The sequence below is a fragment of the Rhodnius prolixus genome, unplaced genomic scaffold (genome assembly GCF_049639745.1).
Source record: "Rhodnius prolixus isolate KJV_2025 unplaced genomic scaffold, Rpr scaffold_4, whole genome shotgun sequence".
Lineage (NCBI taxonomy): Eukaryota > Metazoa > Arthropoda > Insecta > Hemiptera > Reduviidae > Rhodnius > Rhodnius prolixus.
In genome coordinates, this window is record NW_027411614.1 from 4,331,711 (window position 1) to 4,352,364 (window position 20,654).

The 20,654-nt window shown below is 32.4% G+C and overlaps 2 protein-coding genes across 3 annotated transcripts; one reads left to right on the top strand and one right to left on the bottom strand.

Moving 5' to 3' along the window:
- Positions 1-1,497: 1,497 nt before the first annotated feature.
- On the bottom strand, positions 1,498-15,003 carry mop (tyrosine-protein phosphatase non-receptor type protein myopic). The gene is made up of 18 exons (XM_074130942.1): positions 14,676-15,003; positions 14,367-14,569; positions 13,139-13,316; positions 12,916-13,060; positions 12,602-12,834; positions 11,119-11,420; positions 10,907-11,039; positions 10,690-10,824; positions 10,369-10,603; positions 9,312-9,508; positions 6,796-9,216; positions 5,988-6,200; positions 5,352-5,495; positions 5,130-5,258; positions 4,026-4,204; positions 3,641-3,942; positions 3,391-3,516; positions 1,498-2,583 (listed from the first exon to the last, which is right to left on the bottom strand). The coding sequence occupies exons 1-18, from the start codon at positions 14,763-14,765 to the stop codon at positions 2,486-2,488; spliced, it is 5,463 nt and encodes a 1,820-aa protein (XP_073987043.1). The 5' UTR covers positions 14,766-15,003; the 3' UTR covers positions 1,498-2,485.
- Positions 15,004-15,056: 53 nt separating this feature from the next.
- Positions 15,057-19,683, top strand: Mettl4 (Methyltransferase like 4). 2 transcript variants are annotated; one of them, XM_074130946.1, is made up of 6 exons: positions 15,057-15,167; positions 15,383-15,644; positions 17,004-17,374; positions 18,101-18,272; positions 18,361-18,532; positions 19,348-19,683. In XM_074130946.1, exons 1-6 carry the CDS (start codon positions 15,163-15,165, stop codon positions 19,488-19,490), a joined length of 1,125 nt encoding a protein of 374 aa, XP_073987047.1. In that variant the 5' UTR covers positions 15,057-15,162; the 3' UTR covers positions 19,491-19,683. The 2 variants fall into 2 exon arrangements, with proteins under 2 accessions (XP_073987047.1, XP_073987048.1); XM_074130947.1 differs by lacking the exon at positions 15,057-15,167 and adding an exon at positions 15,175-15,295.
- The last annotated feature ends 971 nt before the right edge of the window (positions 19,684-20,654 follow it).

Here is a 20,654-nt window from a genome sequence, read left to right on the forward strand (position 1 = left end):
TACCAGTCTTCTTAAGAAAACTTGGAGCATTAATTTTTTTTTTCAATGAATTCAATTTTTCTGATATTGTCACAATTTACTTATTTTCTACAGCGCATTCTGCAGAACAGAAAAAAAAAAAAAAAAACTATGTTAGATTTTAGTAATATTAAGCAAATTTCAGCCATTTTTCAAATGATTCAGGGTTTCTTTGCTAATATGCCCTTTAATGGCTTGTTAAACGTCTTTGTAACAAATGCACAGTCCAAGTTATAAAACATCTTTCTTCACCCTAAGGTATAGTTGTAGATTAAAGCTGAATGAAATTTCTATTATTTCATAAGCACAGCTTGTTACGTATGCAAATAATCTTAACTACACTCATATAAATCAAAGTATCTTCAATGTACTGAAGTATGATACCTAATTTCAGTGTTCGAAACATTTGAATAGCTGTTTTATGTAATTAATTTCATGTAAAGCAAATGATTTCAGAATAGTCAAAAGATATTTCTATTTTTTAAATTTATATTATTTATAATATCTGCATATTTGTTTAGTAATCATTTGTCATCTCCCGTCTGGTAACCATGGCTATGCAATGTTATAATCTTCTGATTCTGTATCTAATCCCTATTCAATTTTCTTTACTTCCACTTTCATTTGCCATAATTCAAAACGGTAACCTCAGCTCTTCAGCAAACTTTCTGATGTCCATTATCGCATCTTAATTTTTGTTTTTGGTGGGTATAAGTTCTACAAAGGGAGTTCAACGATTGTTATTATTTATTTGTTTATTATATATCTCTCTATCCCATACATTTGCTATTTCGCCGTAATATCGGTTTCATATACTACACGAATATTAAACGAATTCTAAAATATGAAATTATGGTCTCTGCTAAGGTGGACTATTGTTACCTTTGCACCCTATCAAACGTAATCCCGTTTTTTTTTTAATTTTTGAAAAAATATATGCCCAGTTTTTTATCTTCCTCTTTAAACTTCATGTGCACGTGTACTTCTTCTGTTCCTTGGGTTTGTAATGATTAACGACAAAAATGTTTTTTTTTTTTTTTAAATTCCATTTCCTGCTTTTTAAAAAAATAATAAAATTAAAGAGTTGAAGGCATCCTTATTTTTGAGACTAGTCGGCATCCTGAGCGGTTCTGATTTTCTGTCCTGCCCTACATAATCTGAAAATGGTTTGCGTGACATAGTGGGTTGACAAAACCTATCAGAGAATTCTTCAGCCCCTATGATAGCTTAAAAATTTAATGAAATCAGAAAACTAGTTTATAAGCTGATTTGGTTTAAATCTCATATTCAAAAAAAGTCTGCCATATTTCTGTTTTAGTGGATTGATTCGATTTTTTGGATTAAGAAAACCTGAATTTTATAATCAACTTTCTGATTTCATAGCCTTTTCTTTCTGTTATACTTGTAAAATGGTTGGTGCTAAATATTAATAGTTTGATGTACACTCTCTTAAAGGAAGTTATAATGAAAACAAAAAACAAAAAGCCAATAATAATTTAATATCACATTTACATTCATTAATCATAATCCCACACTTTAATTTCGAAAAACTGTATTACATAATAGCAATAGGACAGGGTTATAGAGAAGTCAACACTTGGGAATAATTTGAAATTTAAAAATAAATAATTCACCTTTAAACATGTCTGTTAAAAAAAAAAAATATGAATAAAAAAAACAGATATATCTTATTTTTTCAAACTTAACAACAGAACTTTTCTAAAATTTGAAGCAATACTACATAAAATGAATCTGTACATAAAAGACAATTTACCAAAAAACGTTTGAGAAAGAGAAGGCTACAACTAAATTCCATTCCCATCTACATTCAGAATCATTATCATTTATTTAAATAAATAAATTCTTAAACTGAAGAGAAACTCATTTCAATGATCTTTAAAATATAAGAAATGAAAGTAAAAGTATAATATTTTAGGTATCAATTTCTGCTTGGTAGCAGAATAAAAAAATAATACAGAAAATTATTATTAAGAAAATTATTATGTACAATTTTATTTATTGTAAAGCACTTTAAATAGATAAAATTTAAAATAATGTAGTAAAAATAAAAATTTATTACAATATTAAACCTTTGTTACAGGCTCTAAGTTGGATTAATACTTTTTCTGATAATGCATAATATTATCTTTCATTATTTATGTATTACTTATGTTTACGAAATTTTAAAAAGATCTTTTTGGTTTTAATATATAAAATTATGACTATTTTTTTTTCATTAAAAATTAAAAAAAAAATAAAATAAAATAACAAAAAAACTTATTCCAAATATAATACAAATAGTGGACCCCTAGTCACTCTCAATATGTTTGTCTTCTCTTTCTTCCGCATCTAATTTTTTTTTTTCCACAAATTGTTTAAACCTAATTTTACAACTAATAACAGTCAAGAACTTTTGATCAGGTCATCGGTGACTTTGCATTCTGTGTTAGGAATGTGTGCAATACGATTACGAATATCTTTTGATTGGCCACAATGGGTCAATTTGGCTTAATGGATCTCCTTCTGATGGTTTATTGCTTGTAGTACTGCCGGTGCTGCTGGCATCTGTTTTACAAAAGAGAAAGTAAATAAATTATTACCTTCATTAGCTTAATAGAATGTATAAAACAATTACTTTTCATTAACGGAAAAGGTTCTTTAGATTTCAAAGGCGGTTTTTTTTTTTTTGTATGTAACACACATCTCACACTGTTTTAAATGCTTTGTAATTGATCATTGACAGAAGATGAAGGGAAATAATTAGTGAACCAACTGATTTATCTATGATACGCTGTGATGGTCTGTCCAAGTAGTAAGAATGGAAGGTATTTAGCTCCTGCGATATAAAACAATTCCTAGATTCCAGGGGTAGACAGTTCCTATTATGTAAAACAATTGCTAGATTTCAGATCCACTAGGAATTAAAAGCCCTTATACCAAATCAGAATACATCAAAATATGGCAAGTTTTTTTATTCACGAACTAACTGTTAAAAAGATATTTCATTTTATTTATTCTGTTAATAAATGGCTATTAAATAATTCAAACGGCAGTTAATGGCAATTACATTATTATTGATTTGAGTGATTATACGTGAAAGCCGTCAAAATTTTTACTGACTAATACGTGAAATACTCCTTTTATTGATTGAAAGAAAGTTTTGCTCAGTGGTAGTGCACATAACTTCGAATGCAGAGTACCCCAGCTGAAGGAGATGAAATGTTTTGAAGGCTAACTTAGAGTAAGAAGTATCGGCGGTGTAATTAGAATAAAACTTAGAATAGACTTGGATTTTATGTCTCCATAAAAGACTTGAAACGCCTTATATATTCTCTGAAAGATTCGCATACTAGATAAGAAGAACATAACTACCTGACTGTCTTCTCTCTTGATGTTCTTTTAGTGAATTTAAAAGAAAATCTTCTGACGGATGTCTTGTATGAGATTTAACCTTTGGACGTATCTCATCAAACGAACTTCTACTAGCTAGAATGCCTCCTAGAAAATTTAAAGAAAATTATGAGAATTCTTCTGAGAACAAGTATATAGAAGTACAGACAATAACTACTAACACTACACAACATATTCAGTGACCATGCTGATTTTATTAGCCATAACTTACTTTTCATTAAGATATCTCTAGCATGGTAGAGCAGGCAATGATATACAAAAGAAAGATGACTTCTATCTCGTAATGGATTCTTTCTATATTTAGCCAGAAGTGCAGAAGCGGTAAGAACTTCCGGTAAATGATGAGAACTTCGAAGTTCATTCAATAACAGAGTGAGAATCACTAACACCCCAGATCGACCGACTCCAGATTGACAGTGGACAACAATCGGGCCACGACCACGCTGTTGAGACCATACGCTTTCGGTTTCTTGGCACAAATTCAGTAATGGAGCAGGAGATTCTGGTAGCCAACTGTAAAGTACATAATAATTAAATGATTTTTTTAACTTACATCTGAAACGTGAATTACGTTCCACATTCATACAACTCGTTACCTGTGTGGCCAAGAAGTAAATTCCAAATGTATAACAATTCTTGTAGATTTACCATCCGAAACAGACATTATTCTTTCTATCCAATGAGTTCTCACTGTACAACTTTGTAACGATATTTTAATCTTACCAAGCACTAAATCTTCAGTCTTATTCATTGCCCAATATATTTCTCCATTTAGCTAAAACAAAAAAAAAAATTTTAATAGTTTACCTTTTTATACAGGGATTCCCACTTACATTGTTGAAAAAAATCACATTCCAGACACTTGAGTTCTTCCAAAATTTATGGAAGCCCAAAAGGGTTTATCAGTCAAAATCTCTCTAACTGAAGTACGTTTTTTACTTAAGTGATTTTGACTTTTTCTTATTGGGAAGGAGTACTGAGATCGATATTTTGAGTTTGAAAAAGAAATATACATTTTTAGGTGTTCCCAGAAACGAAAAACTGTTTTTACCAAATGGCCAGCGTGTCAGAGAATGTTTTTGATCATCATAACTCAAAAATTCGGAGTTAGGAGAAAATCAGTCCGCCGGAAATACAGCTTCCAGGCAGGCAAAATGGGTTTCGTTTGATCATAATTAGATGTTGGGCCTAACATTAATAAGACGTGAACTTATCATGGAGGAATACTAGAAACATAGTCAACAGCGTAATTTTGAGGTCCATTATATTTTTAGTAAGAAACCGCGCCGCGAAAGGGCGGAAAGCTGGTAGGCCCACAAAGCTAAGATGTTTTGTGGGATTGAGTTTGATTCCCGGGCTTTGCTTTGGATATTATTTAATGCTAATATGAGAAAACGAGACCGTGCGTTTGCTATTTGTCTCCGTACACGACACCTATTTTGGTAGAAAGAAGTAAAGTCTGCCAGAAATAATAGGCTTTTACTATCTTTTTAGTAAAAACGCTAAGATTAAAAAAAAAAAATCAATTATGTGAAATTCGGTAACAGAAAATCATGTGAATGTTAATACCAGGCTTTTTAAATATTAATTAAATTAATTACAACCACTTTGATTTAAATTATCCCATTTGGATTTTTTAAAATGTTATTTGGTTGCGTGGTGAGGGAATAAAAAACTGTAAATAAATTTTCTAAACACACCTGTGATTCTGAAAGCAAACAAACAATGAGTTCAACATGTTGTTCCAAAACCATTGTCCAAAAGTCTGCATAAGTAGATGGCAGAGGAGCTTGAGTCATTATAAAATTAGGACAATTAGGTGCTAAATCCTGTAAAATAAAATTTAAAAAAAACAAACATAAAATTTATGAGAAACAATAGAAATATATTTTGAAGCATATTAAATATGACGCAGAACTTACCCTAATGAAAGATGCATTTATGTAATCATCTTTGGTTGACGGTAGTTCCACTCTTGTAGAATCATAGGGTAAAATATCTGCAAATCTATTTTTCATAGGATAACATCTAGCAACTGAAATACTTTGTTTATGAGCATCCTTATCCTGAACAGGCAAAAATATATGTATAAAATAATTTTGAAAGCATCAGTTTAGAGAAAGTTTCAATAAAAGTAGAAAAAAATAAAACTATTTTGTTAATTAGCACAAAAAATAGATAAGTGTTAGAGATAGTGTAATGAGCATCGTGTCACCCGAATTTTGAATTAAATAACGACAAAAACAAGCTTTCTGAGGAGGAGGTTATATTGTTTGTTTGATTTCTTCTCCAGTTTTGAATGGACATCTATTCTCAAGTATTGTAAAAGGATTTAGTAGGAACTCTGAATTCCATTTTTATTTAAGGTTAAAAGGTGAAGAAATCAACTTATCAAACTTTAAGAACAGGAATGCAACGTTTCTATACAATCTTGTTAAACTAACTCTTGAAGATTGTTGCTATCCGAAATTGTCATAATAAAGAAAAGCCTGATGTGTCGCTAAAATTGCTATAGTATAACTATCTATTCATTACTACAGAAGCAACAATCAATTTACCTGTAAATCTTGTAATTCATTCCATTTGAAATCCAATTGTGTAGGACCATTTAATGTTTTACAATTAAGACCTTCCACAAATTTTTCAAATTTCTCCACTTCTTGTACAAATTGTGCTAAAACTTCCGGATCCGAAAATGGATCTTTACTTGGAGTTTTGCTAGGTGATGGTCTTTCTACAACTTCAGCATTGTTTTTATCCGGTGCTAGGGTCTTCATAAAAGAAATAAGAAAAGAAAGAATTAAGTAAATTTAAGTAAAACAAATTGAATGTTTAAAAGTATTAGAGGCCCTTTAAAATTGGGTTTATTTCCAATCATAAGTTGCTAAGAAACATTTAATCATTTCTTTAATTTACAGTATTTTTTTCATGTAAAAAAAAAAAATTAATTCGACAATTTTCTGACGAAGAAAACAGCTCTTTCATTTCAAATCCTTAATGGAATTATTAATTGAACAAGCTATATCAGAAAGTATATTTTCAAAGTAAGTCTCGACAAGTGAGAGGAAATAATTAAAAGCTTATACGCTTTTCAATAAGAAATGAGTTGTTTTTATTTTTTTCAAAAATATTTAGAATGCATACTAATCCTTTGAATTTTAAGAATATTTCCGATTCTATCTAAAAGTTACTAAAAGTCTCAGATACTAAATTTAGTAATCAAATTATTAAACTAAATTTAATTAATTAAATGGAAACTTTGTCAATTAAAAGGTTAGGAAAAAACTCTAACATATTGAAATATTTATATTCTTATTAATCAAATTACAATTCTATACCTGTAAACAATTTTCAATACAATTATACCTGAGATTCTGGATCTGGCTTGATGCATGCATCTGGTGGTTTCTGCGTGTCCACCGTCGGAGAGCTGCTGTCTGTGTTAATATTTAAATCAGCCACTTTGTTAACTATTTTTTCTATAGGCTGTTGAGGCTGTAACGGTGGCTCTTTTACAGAGAAATCAAGGCCAGCTAATAGATCAACATTGGACGTAGGCTGTTGACTAAAAGTAGTATTTGTGTTAATCTTGTCAGTTGATGCTTGCATATATGTGACAGAACCACTTTTGGCCGCTTGATCTGAACCTGCAGGACTTGCTGGTTGCATAGTAGGTGTACTGGAATAATTGTATCCATAAGGTTGAGTGTAATAGCTAGCAGGATATGTACCAGTGGTTGCGGCGCTTGGGGAGTTTGTAACGTATTGAGATGCATAAGTGTATCCTTGAGGAGATACGGACGACGAATTAGTTTCTGATGTCGAATCTTTTCCTCCAGCCCGTGAATAATGAGAGGTGTCAGTCCCAGGAGTATTTTGGAACGGTACCTGTTGGTAAGTACTTGAATAATTGGAAGTGTTGTAATAGTCAGGGGTATAAGGCTGTGAACCCTGCTGTTGTGCAGGCTGACTGGCGTTATAGTAGTTGTAATACTGCTGCCAACTGGCAGCTTGAGCTGAATATTTTGAATTGTAATCTGCGGAATTAGATATTCCATAAGTACCACTTTCTTGAGTAGCCATCTGGGTATAATCTTGCCCGCCTAACTGAGAAGTAGTAGAGTACGCCGCAGAAGTCTGTGACTGAGAGTATGGCGGCAGCGGTTGCTGAGGATAACTCTGTGCTGCTTGAGATGTCTGCCCCTGAGAATAGGCTAGTCCAGGTTGAGCTACTTGCTGGGGAAAGTTCTGAGCTTGGGTCATTTGTGTCTTAGAAAGCGATTGTACTGGTTGAGTTGGTACCTGTTGAAGGAAATTAGATTGAGTAGTCTGTGTCTGAGAATAGCCTTGTATTGACTGTTCAGGATAACTCAGAGATTGGGATGTTTGGTCCAAAGTGTAGGTCTGAGCTATATTCTGAGCCTGAGAGTAGGTTTGAACTGGTTGGGTTAAAGGCAGAGCTTGAGAATAAACTGACTGTGTTGTTTGGATTTGAGGATAGTTTTGAGAAGGCTGTTGTGGGAAAACTTGTTCCTTAGAATATGGTTCCAATGACTGAGTCCTGGGCCCTGAATAAGTATGAGACTGCACTGGTTGTGATGTCGGTGCTTGGGTATAAATTTGCGACTGCGCAAACATTTGAGCTGGTTGAGTGTAAGCTTCAGTGCTTGCCATAGGTCGAGAATATGTATGGTCAGTTTGAGATAGGATTGGAAGTTGTTGCTGAGCATAATAGTTCTGACTGGGTACAGAACTAGAAGTTGTAGTAAACTGTGGGGGATAAGTGCTTTGAAAGGGGATCCCACCGCTTTGAAGAGTAGTTTGCTGCTTGTTGATTGCTGTATGGCTAGGAGACGGAGAGGGTGATTGATTCTGTGTATACTGGGTACTGTTAGGCAAAGCATACGAATGGTCGTAGTTGTAAGTTGAGACGCCTTGCTGATAACCGAATGGACTCTGAGCATAATCATGACCACTTTGTGATAAAGCGGTATCCGAGATAGATGGATACTGCAAATTTTGTAAACCAGTGTTGTATAAAGTATTATAATAGTAATTCTGTGACTGTGGGTAGTTTTTGCTAGGATCGGAATAGTAGGTTGATGGGGCTTGAGAAGTGTAACCGGAAGAATAGCCGCTTGGCTGGGAATTGTACGCTGCAGGAAGTTGAGACGAATAGTCATTCGGCTTGGAAGATCCCGTGCTAACTGGAGCCGTTCCTTCAGAGCCTACCGGTGCTGGTCTTACTGCCGGTAACCATGTCTGCTGCTGTGGAGCAGTAGAATCCGAAAGCCCACTGGCTGCATAATAGGCTGAAGGAGCGACATTGGTTGCAGCTGCCGAGGAGAGCTTCTTGTTTTGCAAATAGTCCTTAAGTTTCAAGCCGCTACCACTGGTAGAAATATTACCACCGGTATGTCCTGCAGCAGCTGCAGCAACTGCATTAGCTGTAGCAGCTGCACTGTCTGCCAATTGTTGTGCTTTCTTAACATTCTGGGCCAGTATGGTTTCTCTCTCTTCTTGTTGAACTTTACAAGTGCCTTTTACACGTTGCAATAGCTTTGTTAAATTTGTCTCCAGCTTTCTATAAAACTCTTGGCCTTTGGTAGATTTTGCTATAAGATCTTCATAAGCGTCATATGAAGAAATAAGAGCTGACAACATCATATCCCTCTGTCGCATGATTTCTGCCGTGGCCTTCCTTGTAGGAGCATATGATGCATAAGCATCAGTCAAAGCACGTAATATGTTTTCCTGTGCTGCAAGATTCTGTTCAATTAATGTCGTCTGAAACCATAAAAAGAACCCAATAGATAATATTTGTTTTATTATAAATTTGATTTTTATTTTTCCGAAGAAAAATATTTTTTTCAAATACTCACATATTTGTCATGTTTTTGCAGTTCTTTAACAAAAATATCCTCTGGCTTTTCTTCAGATCGAGTGACTAACTGACCCGTGATGTCATCACTACACAACGACTCTCTTAGTTGGGAGGCTAGCATAGCCCTCTGCCTCCGCATTTCCCCAACTTTATTGACTAACATTATAACTTCGTTCAGTGAACTATCCTGTTCCACTAGAAATAAATATGTTTTAATTAAAATAGTGCATGCATGATTTAATTTTAAGTTGCTTTAATAATAATAATAATAATAATAATGATAATAAACATAGGAACTACAAAGATAGGCAATAAGAAATAGCGAATAAAATTAAAAATTTTATATTATCATTCTAATACTAAGAGAAAATATTGCGATATCAAATTTTTATTACACTGAGTCGGAAATACACTTTTTGAGGAAATCCAATCTAAGAATGAAAAAGAATTTTTAGAATATTGAGTGTAATTTGTATGTATGTGAACACTACCTCACGTTACGCGGCAGGAAATAAGAGATCAATAACCCCTCAACCCAAAGTACACTTCATTGAATGGATTTTTCAATTATTGAATTTTCTTTAAACCTTTATATTACCTCAAGAAAATCTACTTTCATTTTCATTAAACGGCAGTTCTGCTGGAAAGCGATGGTTTAGAATTTCCACGAATGTGCATAATTTTATGTTTTCAAAATAAAATATGATATTTAAGTTTACTAAAAGAAATTTTTTAAGATTAAATGAGATGCTAAAATTCTGAGTTTATTAATACTAATTAATATTGTCGCAAATTTAAATAACTTGAACGATTTCATTTTCACTTTTGTACACCGAAAACCGTATAAAAAGCTAGAGTTCCAATTTATTACCATTCTATTCTTTAGAGAATTTCAAGAGGCAATGTTACCTTAGCGCCAATACACTCCTTCTATAATACTTACGATTGCTCTTCACATCTTGATTTATAACTACTAATCACCAGAACTACATAGATGAAGAAATAAGTGATCAAATTATACCAGTTTTATATCTATATTACTCGATAATACTCACAATCGAGAGTAGCAAGCGTTGGAAGGCTTTCTTGTATTTCGGATAATGGTTGTTGGAGCACTCTTAAATTTTCTATATGTTGAGTCATAGCACGATGCAAAGTTTCATTAGATTCGGCAGCTTTTTTATGTGCTTCCATGTACTTGTTTGCTTCACGCGTAAGATCTGTAGCCACAATGGAAGGCGGCCGCGGACCCATCAGTTCTTGATACTCCTTTTCAGCTGCTTCTTCTACCTAAAATTGAGATGTAACATCAAGTTTAACTACCCACTTAGTAATTTAAATACAAAGAAATAATGAATATTATAGAATTGCCCTACCTTAATCAATTCCATCGCTTCTTTTAACATTGAGTCTACGTCGTGATATGCATCGTTCAACTTATCCATGGCGGCTATTAAGTTAGTGATAGCGTCTGGCATTGCACTTAATGCAGCACATCTGTCAACTACTTCCTAAAAGTATAAATTTCTAATTATGAACATCAGTTTCCGATGCATATAATTTATTTTCGAAAAAGCAAATAATGAAATTTACTTGAGGCAATATCACAGGATCCAAATGAGCTTTGATGTAATCTAGCTGAAGGCACGACATGAAACTAACTAATTCCTCATCTTTTGAATCTACCATGGCACTAATTTTTCTCAATAGTTTTGCCTTTTCTTCACTAAGATAAATATATTTTTAGAAAATAATGGATTAAGTAGCGTAATAAAATGAAATTAATAAAAATATAAATTACTTACCTATAAAGCGATGAAGCTTCATGAGCTTTCATGGGAACCAATCTGGCAAAGATATCTGGCCCGGAGATTTCTGGATCATTTACCGAAAAAGATATTCCTTTCACCAAACTAGCTCCTTTCACGTTTGGTAAAGAGTCTAGCTCTGGAATCTCTTCATGATAGATAAAATCATTTTCATTTCTGGCTGCCTTACGTTTACCTTCTACTACATCTCTGGTGAAAACTAGTGATTCGGCTACCGATTCAGCATGATCAACACCTTTTGATAACTTAATAGCCTCATTCAATTTATCTAATGCTCCCTGCAAATTTATAATGAAAAAAAATCACACCTACTCTTACTAATAAAACTGATATCTGTTAAGGATATTTTCTTAAACATTAATTTATGCTATTATTAATGAAGGTTACTCAAATTTAAACACAATTTTTTCTTATATTATTTATTAAGAGCAAACGTAGTACAAAAAGCTGTAACTGTGTACATCACACTTTACATCTCACTTTATAACATTCTTTTTCCTACGCTCATTGCAAGTACTGCAATGCTCACAAAATACAAGAACGCACGAACTCCTTTGAAGAAAATAATTTTGGCAATCTAAACCAGGGAGCTAATCACACATTACAGGGCGAACCATTTCATTTGAAGTGATGAATTTTTTTCCTTCAGCTACTTCTTTGTGAGGTCCAAACATAAGGAAATCACTCGAAGATCGTCATAATTAGAGTTGTGATTGCTGCAACTTAACGGTTAAGCTCAAAAGAGTCAACAAAACCATATCTGATACTGGTTAGATTAGAAATTTCTGTATTTAGTGAAAAGAAATGGCGATATTCTTTCCTTGCTCTCTTAGTTTCCGGTGGAAGTGAACCTAGGTTTCATCCTAATGGTCCTTGAAAAAAGCGTCAGCTTTTGGTTAAGCGCTGCAGAATTCTTCAAAGCATCAAACAGTCTAACTTCAGATTTCGGCTACGCGGTTCCTATCTTACTGATACTTGATGAAACTGAAGCACATTTTTCCATTTTGTGGTGTAATGAAGTACTAGTATTATTTATATTTGATTCAATTTCATCCATGCTACTAAGCAGTTTTCTCTATCACTATTGCTCAATCTGTTGTAACAGTTATTATTGTTCTGGAGTTACAACTAGATGTATATGCACTGAAGTCACGCCACTTAGGACTGGGTTACTGTGATAAACATGCATTTCCGAGTAAAAGTTCTTACGTCTATGAAATTCAACACGATTCACATTTTCTGTACGCTAAAACCGAACAACAGAATAGTCTTATTTCTCTGGAAGCAAGGGTCAAAAGGAGCAGTGTTTCGTTTACGCAGTTTGTAAAAGACATTTCAGAAGAACTTCCTTAAGTTACAAGGCATTTTTACAGGTTCTAATTTGACTGATTCTAGTGTTTATTTTTATCTAAAACCTCATAAAATTTCAGCATATTAAAGATTCTCAACAGATATTTACCTGATAATACGCTACTCTCTCTCCCATTTTCTGCTGTTCTTCCGATTGCATACCTTGATAAAGTAAGGAAACACAAGAGTAATATGACGCTTTAAACCTCATATACTTTTTCCAACTTTTAAAGTTTTTAGTGCCAACCATTTCAACAAATATTCCTTCATCAGCCAAAGGGCCTTGAAGAAGGGCATTCAGCGCTAAATTGTAATAGTCCACTATCTGTGCAGCAACTTTAGCTGAAATTTGAATAACCAAAGTAAATAAATAAACCAAATTCACAGAATAAGTTTTTAACTGGATTATGCTATCATTAATACCGTTAATAGTAGCTTTTCTATTGTCCGTCATGCTTTTTTCAAGGATACATTCCTGAGCTTGAGCCAGACAAAGATGATACATGAACTGCATTAGGTCTGGCGAAAGATCCATTAATGAATTCTGATGATAAGTATCTTTTAAATGCTGTAACCATATAATTGAAATTATTCATAACATAAAGTAAAATAATTCATGCAACTTTATTACTGATTTGATGCTAACCTGAAATGACCACGCAGCACACTGGAAATGTGTGCATGCCATTTTTAGACCTTCTGGAGACATTCGGTCATCACCTGCCCCAAGTTGAGAATGTAAAGCGCCTATGTTGTATAAAATTGCTACCATTTCAAATTTTATATCGGCTGTTTGTACAACCATTCCTCCATACAAGTCTTTCCTACCAAGATTTAAAGTTAAAATTAATTAAATATTACTCTAAAACTTGACCAATTCTGTTATTGTAGGAATGGAAATATAGAAATATGTTTCAGTCTTATTTATTAAGATTTAATTATTCTATTTATCCCATATTATTTAAAATTCGATGACCTTTCAACAATATATATATATATTCTTATAGTAATTCTTTTGTTACTCTTTCCATTGCCAACTGGTACATCTGATCTAATTTTACTAGCTCTCCTGAGGAGACTAGTCCAGCTGGCCCACGCATGCAAGCTTCTTTCTCTAGCTTACTTAGCTGGTCTTGCTCTCCCTAAAAATCTGTTCCGTAATTTCTCGTCTTAACTACGACCATAATTACAATCTGTACTAAGCGATTTGAATTAGCTTAAAAATGCAGAAAGAGACTCTTGCAAGCTTCTGACTAACTGTTCGAACTCAATCCTCGATGCATATAGTTATTTCCGGCTTGTACAAAGCTTTCAGTGCGCCTACTTCATCTAATAGTCACAACTATCCTGCTGTCTAGGTATAAACTAATTTTTTAGAGTTCCTAGACTCTCTGGTCCCACAGGCTAATAAATATTTTTTTCTTAATTTCATGTGGGCCATATTAATACCGCCATAACTCTTCACCTCACAATCAGATATACCAGTTGGCTAGGGCGAGGGAAAGAGTAATGGAAAAATTAAAACGAGAAGAAATGTATAAGTTAGAAGATCGAGAAGTTTGAAACATACGAGATAAATGCAATAATTAAATATGGTTGAAATATATTTTCAATGTAGTTTTAAACTGCATAAGAACAAAAAACTTTTTCTATCATTAAAAGAAAATAATGTTACCTGCCCTTTACATAATCGTGACTTGCACTACGTACAAGTTAATTACTGTTTCATTTTTAATATTAATTCTTTGGATAGCCAAGAGAAATTAATGTTTCCACAGTCAGACAAAGTTCTTACATCGTAATTAAGTATTCAAACAACTACCTTGCTAAGTATATTTGTCTAAAACATTAGATGTTATATAATAGTTTCATACCAAGTAAAGGTTATTGCAGCAGCTCCATCTTTCCCCATTGGAAATCTACTTTGCAAAAAATGCAATTGACAAAAATATTTTTTTAATACTGAACAACCTGTCACATCTTTCACTGGCCTTACAGCATTAGCTCTTAGAGTTTCTAGGTTTCTGATTTCAGTTGAATATGTTTCAGGATCTTCATTGTAAAATTCTCTTATGTACTGAAAAAATCATAAATAAAATAAAATGGATAAAATATGCCGGGTCTATCGTTTCTAAATTTATTTTTTCTGATATTGTTTCTTTATACCTGTTACAATAACATACCTGTTTCAATTTGGAGAACTCTACAGGGGATTGATCTGGACTAACTTTTAATTCAAAACTAATCATCGGCAATCTCGGTACAGCCTCCATCGTATAATAATTGTAACTGGTGCAACACTATAAATTTTACAAAATTGACTATATGCCTTCGTCACTGAAACACAATAGATGTACTACACAAAGAATTCATTATCAAGTACTGAAATCCAAAGTAGAGCTCAGATCAAATTACTAATTATTTTATACACTTTTACAATTTGATAAATGACAAAAACATCAACTGAAACCTAATAAGTCTTTCTAGCTAGGACTGATTATAATCAGTGTAGCCAACATCAATGTTTCATTTGTGTTTTATTAGAATCCATTAGATTTTAAGTTTTATTACCTATAACTATTAAGTGATAAATGAATTTGTATTGTAAACTCAGGCATGACATAAGTCACAAGAAAAAAGATTTTGAAGAACAAAATCAACACTTGTTTTATGAGGTTACTATGTTTATTGGTTATAGTTACAATTTCTGTTGAAGGATTATGTTAAGTGAATAAGATACAAACTTAAACAGCATTTTATCTGCCAAAAAGTGTATTCGTTGTGTGAATATTAGTTTGTTACAGTAATCTTTTTATCTTCCTTAAAAGTTCTAATGACTTCATCTCTGATTTGAGTACATACCTTAATGTACCTGATATAATTTTTTAAGGATGAGCGTAATATGCAGTAACGATAAAGGATGGGTGATTTCTCACTATGATTATGCAAAAAAAATTTACACAAATGTGCTGTCTCATTCAGGGTTCATAGATCTAGCCTACAATAAAAATTTGTTTAATATAATAACACCTATGATGAGAGATGAAGAGGCCCAACATTTCATTAAAACTATGTCCGTTAGATCGAAGAAAGAATTTGTATTCGCCAGAGATATACAAACAAACAAATTCGGTTTTGCTGTGGATGATGAGGTACTTTAATTAAGATAACGTATCAAAATTTCTGTTTTAGAGTAAACTGGATAATCTAGTTTTTCTTTCTTAGGGCGATCTATTATAGTTCCTATCTCAGGATGTTCCAAGACAGATTATGTATTTTTAACATCAAAGATGTTTTCTTTAGCTACGTAATTATATTCTACAGGTGATTGTTCATCAAATTATGAAATTATTAATACTGTATTCATAAGATATGTTTTAAAGGTAGCCTTTATTTTTCGCTACATGCCAAATTTAATACCTTTTTGAAAATTTTCCGTATTTTTTACGATAAAAGTAAAACCAAGTTCTCTATCTTATACTTGTCAATATTTTTTAAAATTTAATATATTTTTCGTGTAAAGTCTACTAATCCTATCCTCAGCACAGAGCTGAGTTAGTTTCAAAGAAACTTCCTTATTGCAATCACGAATTGACTTTTCTATTCAAGTGAGGGAAGTGGTTTATTACTTTCTTCAGAAAACGGTCGTCCCTGATGGTATCCTTACTTAAAAACTGAATAGTGACACCTCATACATACCCGTTGACTTAAAGCATGCAGATACCTACTTAGACCTACCGGATTACCGCTGTTGTGTGCATCAACAGCGTAGGTTCAAGAACTTCCGCGGCAGACTTACTCATCACGCATCCATTCCCTTACTTACAGTTTGAATTCTTTGCAGACCCTTCATTCTACATTGATTCTTAGGGGGGCCACATTAAATCTTTCAGGAGTTTCATATGGCCATACAGTCATTTGGTTCAAATAGGGATTCAAATATAAATCTAAGGTATCACAATAAATCCTACCAGAATTGGCATTTTAGCCGTTCCTTATACAGATAATCTAGAATTAGATTAAATGGGTGTTAGTATTATTTATTATTATTCAAAGATGTTTATACATCAGACTAAATTGCTCTTTTCTTTTCTTTTTTAATTTTCTTTAAGGGAAAAATCTGTTTGTTTAAGCCTTTGGCCCCTTCTTATACGTAAGAAGGGAGTCGCGAAATAGTTTTCGATTTTTAGATACATTCAGTAGCGTATTTATTGTGGGTTATACATTACCAGATGTGATCGTATGATCTAAATACACGTACACCGCGAAGTGAAAAGATGGCTTTAATAAATAATTTGGTTCGGGATTTCAGAAAATTCTATATTTGGGTTTGAATACATTTAAGTTACTATACTTGAAATTATATTTAATGAATCTCGTTAAATTTAGAATTACTACTACTCATGAAAATCTTAAATGTAAGCTAGGAAATATTTTACTACTCACTGCTCTGAAAATCTCTTTTTAACTACAAATTAACATTGATTTTTGTAATTAATTTCTGTTTCTAGCTTTTATCTATACAATTAGCATATACGACATTGTTAAAAGAAGCACGTGAATTGGATCTTTTTACTATTTCTCGTAGAGAAGAGGATTATTTGGATAATAACAAACTAGCTAGATGTTTGGTTGATCAATTTTTTGATACATTAAATGAAGAATATAAATCATACCAAGGCGGAAATACCAACACTTATTCTATAATAGCTAAGGTTTTTGATAAAAGTTACGTTATTCCGCCGTCTTGTAATTTTTTTTCATGTTCTATAGACGAAATTGATTCTAAATTACAAGGAAATAAATATGACTTTATACTAGTTGATCCACCTTGGTGGAATAAATTTGTTAGAAGAAAAAGAACTAAAAGTATTAGAAAAAGGTAAGTGAATATAACTTTTCTCAAGTATTTTTTTTTAATTGCGTTATTTTGCTTCGGTATTACATTTAAACATTTATTTTTATACGGACTAATTATTCTTTAGGAATCTTGGCACATCCCAAAGTGTCTCACTCAAATCCGCGCCACACAAACGTATAGTCGATGTATGCTGATATTCGTATTTTGTATTTCATAGGCGATACACCTGTGCTTTTCATCAGATTCAGTAACTTCTTACACAGGTTTTGATACCTCTCTTCTTCCTTGAATTTTAAAGGATTTTCAGAAATGACACTTCTCTGCCTTTTTCATTTTTTGGCCACCGTATATTGAATCAGTCCAGAAGTTCATTCTGAATATTATCCTTTTAAGTAATTCTTCTTATCCCTTTGATTTTCTGCCATCCTGCTTCTCCGAAATAGTTGTCCACGATTACCTATCCAAATCCTCGTGTTTTTTATTTGATACAATATTATTCGATATCGATAAGATATGTCACGGATTGCACTTAGAAAGATCTTTGTCTCGGATCTAAATGGAATTAGAGAAATAAAAGGTAGATAAAAAACTAACATATTATTCATGTAGTTCGGTTTTGCTCGTTAAATTAGACCAATAATTGAATAAAAATAATATATTTTCCTTATGGAAAATTAATCTTCTATTAATTCAAATTAATATATTAATATAACCTTCTTATATTAATTTAAAATATTTTCTTTCCAGTTATAATATGCTACATAACAATGTTATTGAAGAAATTCCTATTTTCAAATATTTAAACGAATTAGGCTTATTAGGAGTATGGTGTACGAATTCGCCAACTCATTTAGAAGCAGTCAAGCATTTTTTTAGAAAATGGAATTTAGAATATGTAGCGGAATGGTATTGGCTGAAGGTTGTTTTTATTTTGTTTATTATTATTATTATTATTATTTTGTTTAGTAATCGTTTTACTAATGAATCTAATTATTAAAATATTACAGGTAACACAGGGAGGGGATCCGGTGTGCGATTTGTGCGGTAAAACAGACAAAAAACCTTTTGAAAGAATAATTTTTGGGTCAGTAAAATGTAGGGGTTTGAAGAATCCAGAAAATGGCAAAGTTATTATAAGTGTCCCTAGTGCAGTACATTCACACAAACCACCTCTTACAGGTATTTATAAAAATCTAAATTTCTTAGTATTGGTTTTTACTTTGTTTCATTAGTTTACTGTTTTTTGATGACACAATTTGTATGACCTCTCCCATATTCATTTCGTCATACAGTAACTAGAGATCCCCGTTAGCGCATTTAATTTCAATATAATTATTCATTTCTTCTGTACTTAGGTACAGTCCAGTCTAGTCTAGCTATCCTTATTGTAGGTGTAGAGAGAAATGGAAAAATCAGTTAAAAATAATAGTAATAAATAACAAGCGCGAAAAATAAACTACTCCAAAGAAAGGCAACACCAAAACTTAAAAGAAAACAATCTAAGCATTTTCACTTAAGAGATAAATTGGCGTTTCCTCCTCTATCTCACAAACTCTACCAAATAAAGGTCTGGCCTAGTAAGGGATCTAACCAGCAGTCGAAAAGATGGGCGTGATAAACACACTATCCTAGCTGTTAGAGACTATTAACCCTGTGCGGATCCCAACTTAGCATCTTTGATTACCGAAAAACCGCCCACCTTCTCCAAAAGAGAAGACTTATTGTCGAACCCCTCTAAAGGGCAACTTAACAATATAAGAGTGAAAATGATCAAAAAAATACGGCTTTGCCTTTCTACATGATCAAAACCTTTGATCAAGCGAAGCGTTGATCCAGGACTCAGATCTTCTGGTCCTTTAGATTTGGAAATTTTACGACTGACCAGCTCCTGTAAAGTTAGTGTACGAATTAATTTATCTGAGCTTAAGATATTGACATTGCTTAAGCTCAACTTACAGACATTGATTTCTCAAATTTTTTTATGTTAATTTCAGAAATATTATCTACTTATTTACCGAAAGATCCCAAATGTTTGGAACTTTTTGCCAGGTATTTATTGCCTGGATGGACTAGTGTTGGAAATCAGGTACTATTGTTGCAGACATTGTCATTATATGAAGTATTTAGCCAAGAATAATATAGTCTTTATTACATAAATCTAATTTTTCCAATATTTAATTATACTGTGATAATGATTGTTCAAAGTTATTATATTAAAATGAAGTTTTAAGTGTTGAATGAATTTGTCAGTTTAGTTTAAGATTGCTCAACTTTTTTTTAAATAAAAATAAAAAAGAGATAGCCAAAAGTGATTATGATTTATAATTAAATCTGGTATTAATAACATTTTTTTGAATGAATTACCTACATACGATGGTACATATTTAAAACTGTTACTATATAATTACCAATCTAAGAAAAATGTTACAAATGACTCATAGATTTTATTTCACTTTCTTTAAACCTTTCCTTTAAGTTAGGTCAACTACCATATTATAAAACCGAAATTTTAAGGGTTCTAAGTTCTACTAGGACCAGTCAATAATACGCAGCTTGTACTTTAAACTGTTTGCCGAAAAAAATGTATTTATGCAACAGCAATCTTAAACTTCTCTCTAAAGCTCCTCACCAACACAATTTTCTGTTCTATTTCTGAATAATTCTAAGGGACGATAAAAGCATGCCACAACTCCTAGGTTGACAAAACAAAATTTTTTGAGGAGTTAAGTAGGATCTGTATTTTTTTTTTGTTCGAGTTTGATAAGGGGGAAAGGAAATTGTGTTAGTACAAGTTCAAGAAGGGTATAAGTCTGAGGGTCTCGCTACCCACTGTTAGATCCAATCACAAATCTTGGCCAGGAACCTTTTATTTAAATGTTGAACACTTTTATATTTTAAGAGAATTGAGTACAAATTCTGGCCTTCGATTTAGAAATTGCGCATCCCTGCTTTAACCGAAACATATGAACTATTAATAAAATGTAAACATCATAACTGTTTGAGCAAAGAAGAGTTTTCGGTGACGAGAGTATGTATTGATTTATTAAAAGTAGAAAAGGTTTCTGCTGCGTTATTCGTTAGGCTTTAAAATATACTCTGGCAATGGCATAGATATTCTTTTTTTAAAACAACTTTTATTATAGATGTACGTTTCATGTGCCCCTTTATCAGGAACTTCGTTTTTCTCCATTTCCTCGACAATGGCATCAACAATTTTCTTAAAGTTTCGTTTACTACTTATACATTTAAATATCTACAACTTTTATTTAAATCATTTTCATAGGAAAATTGATTCTTTGGG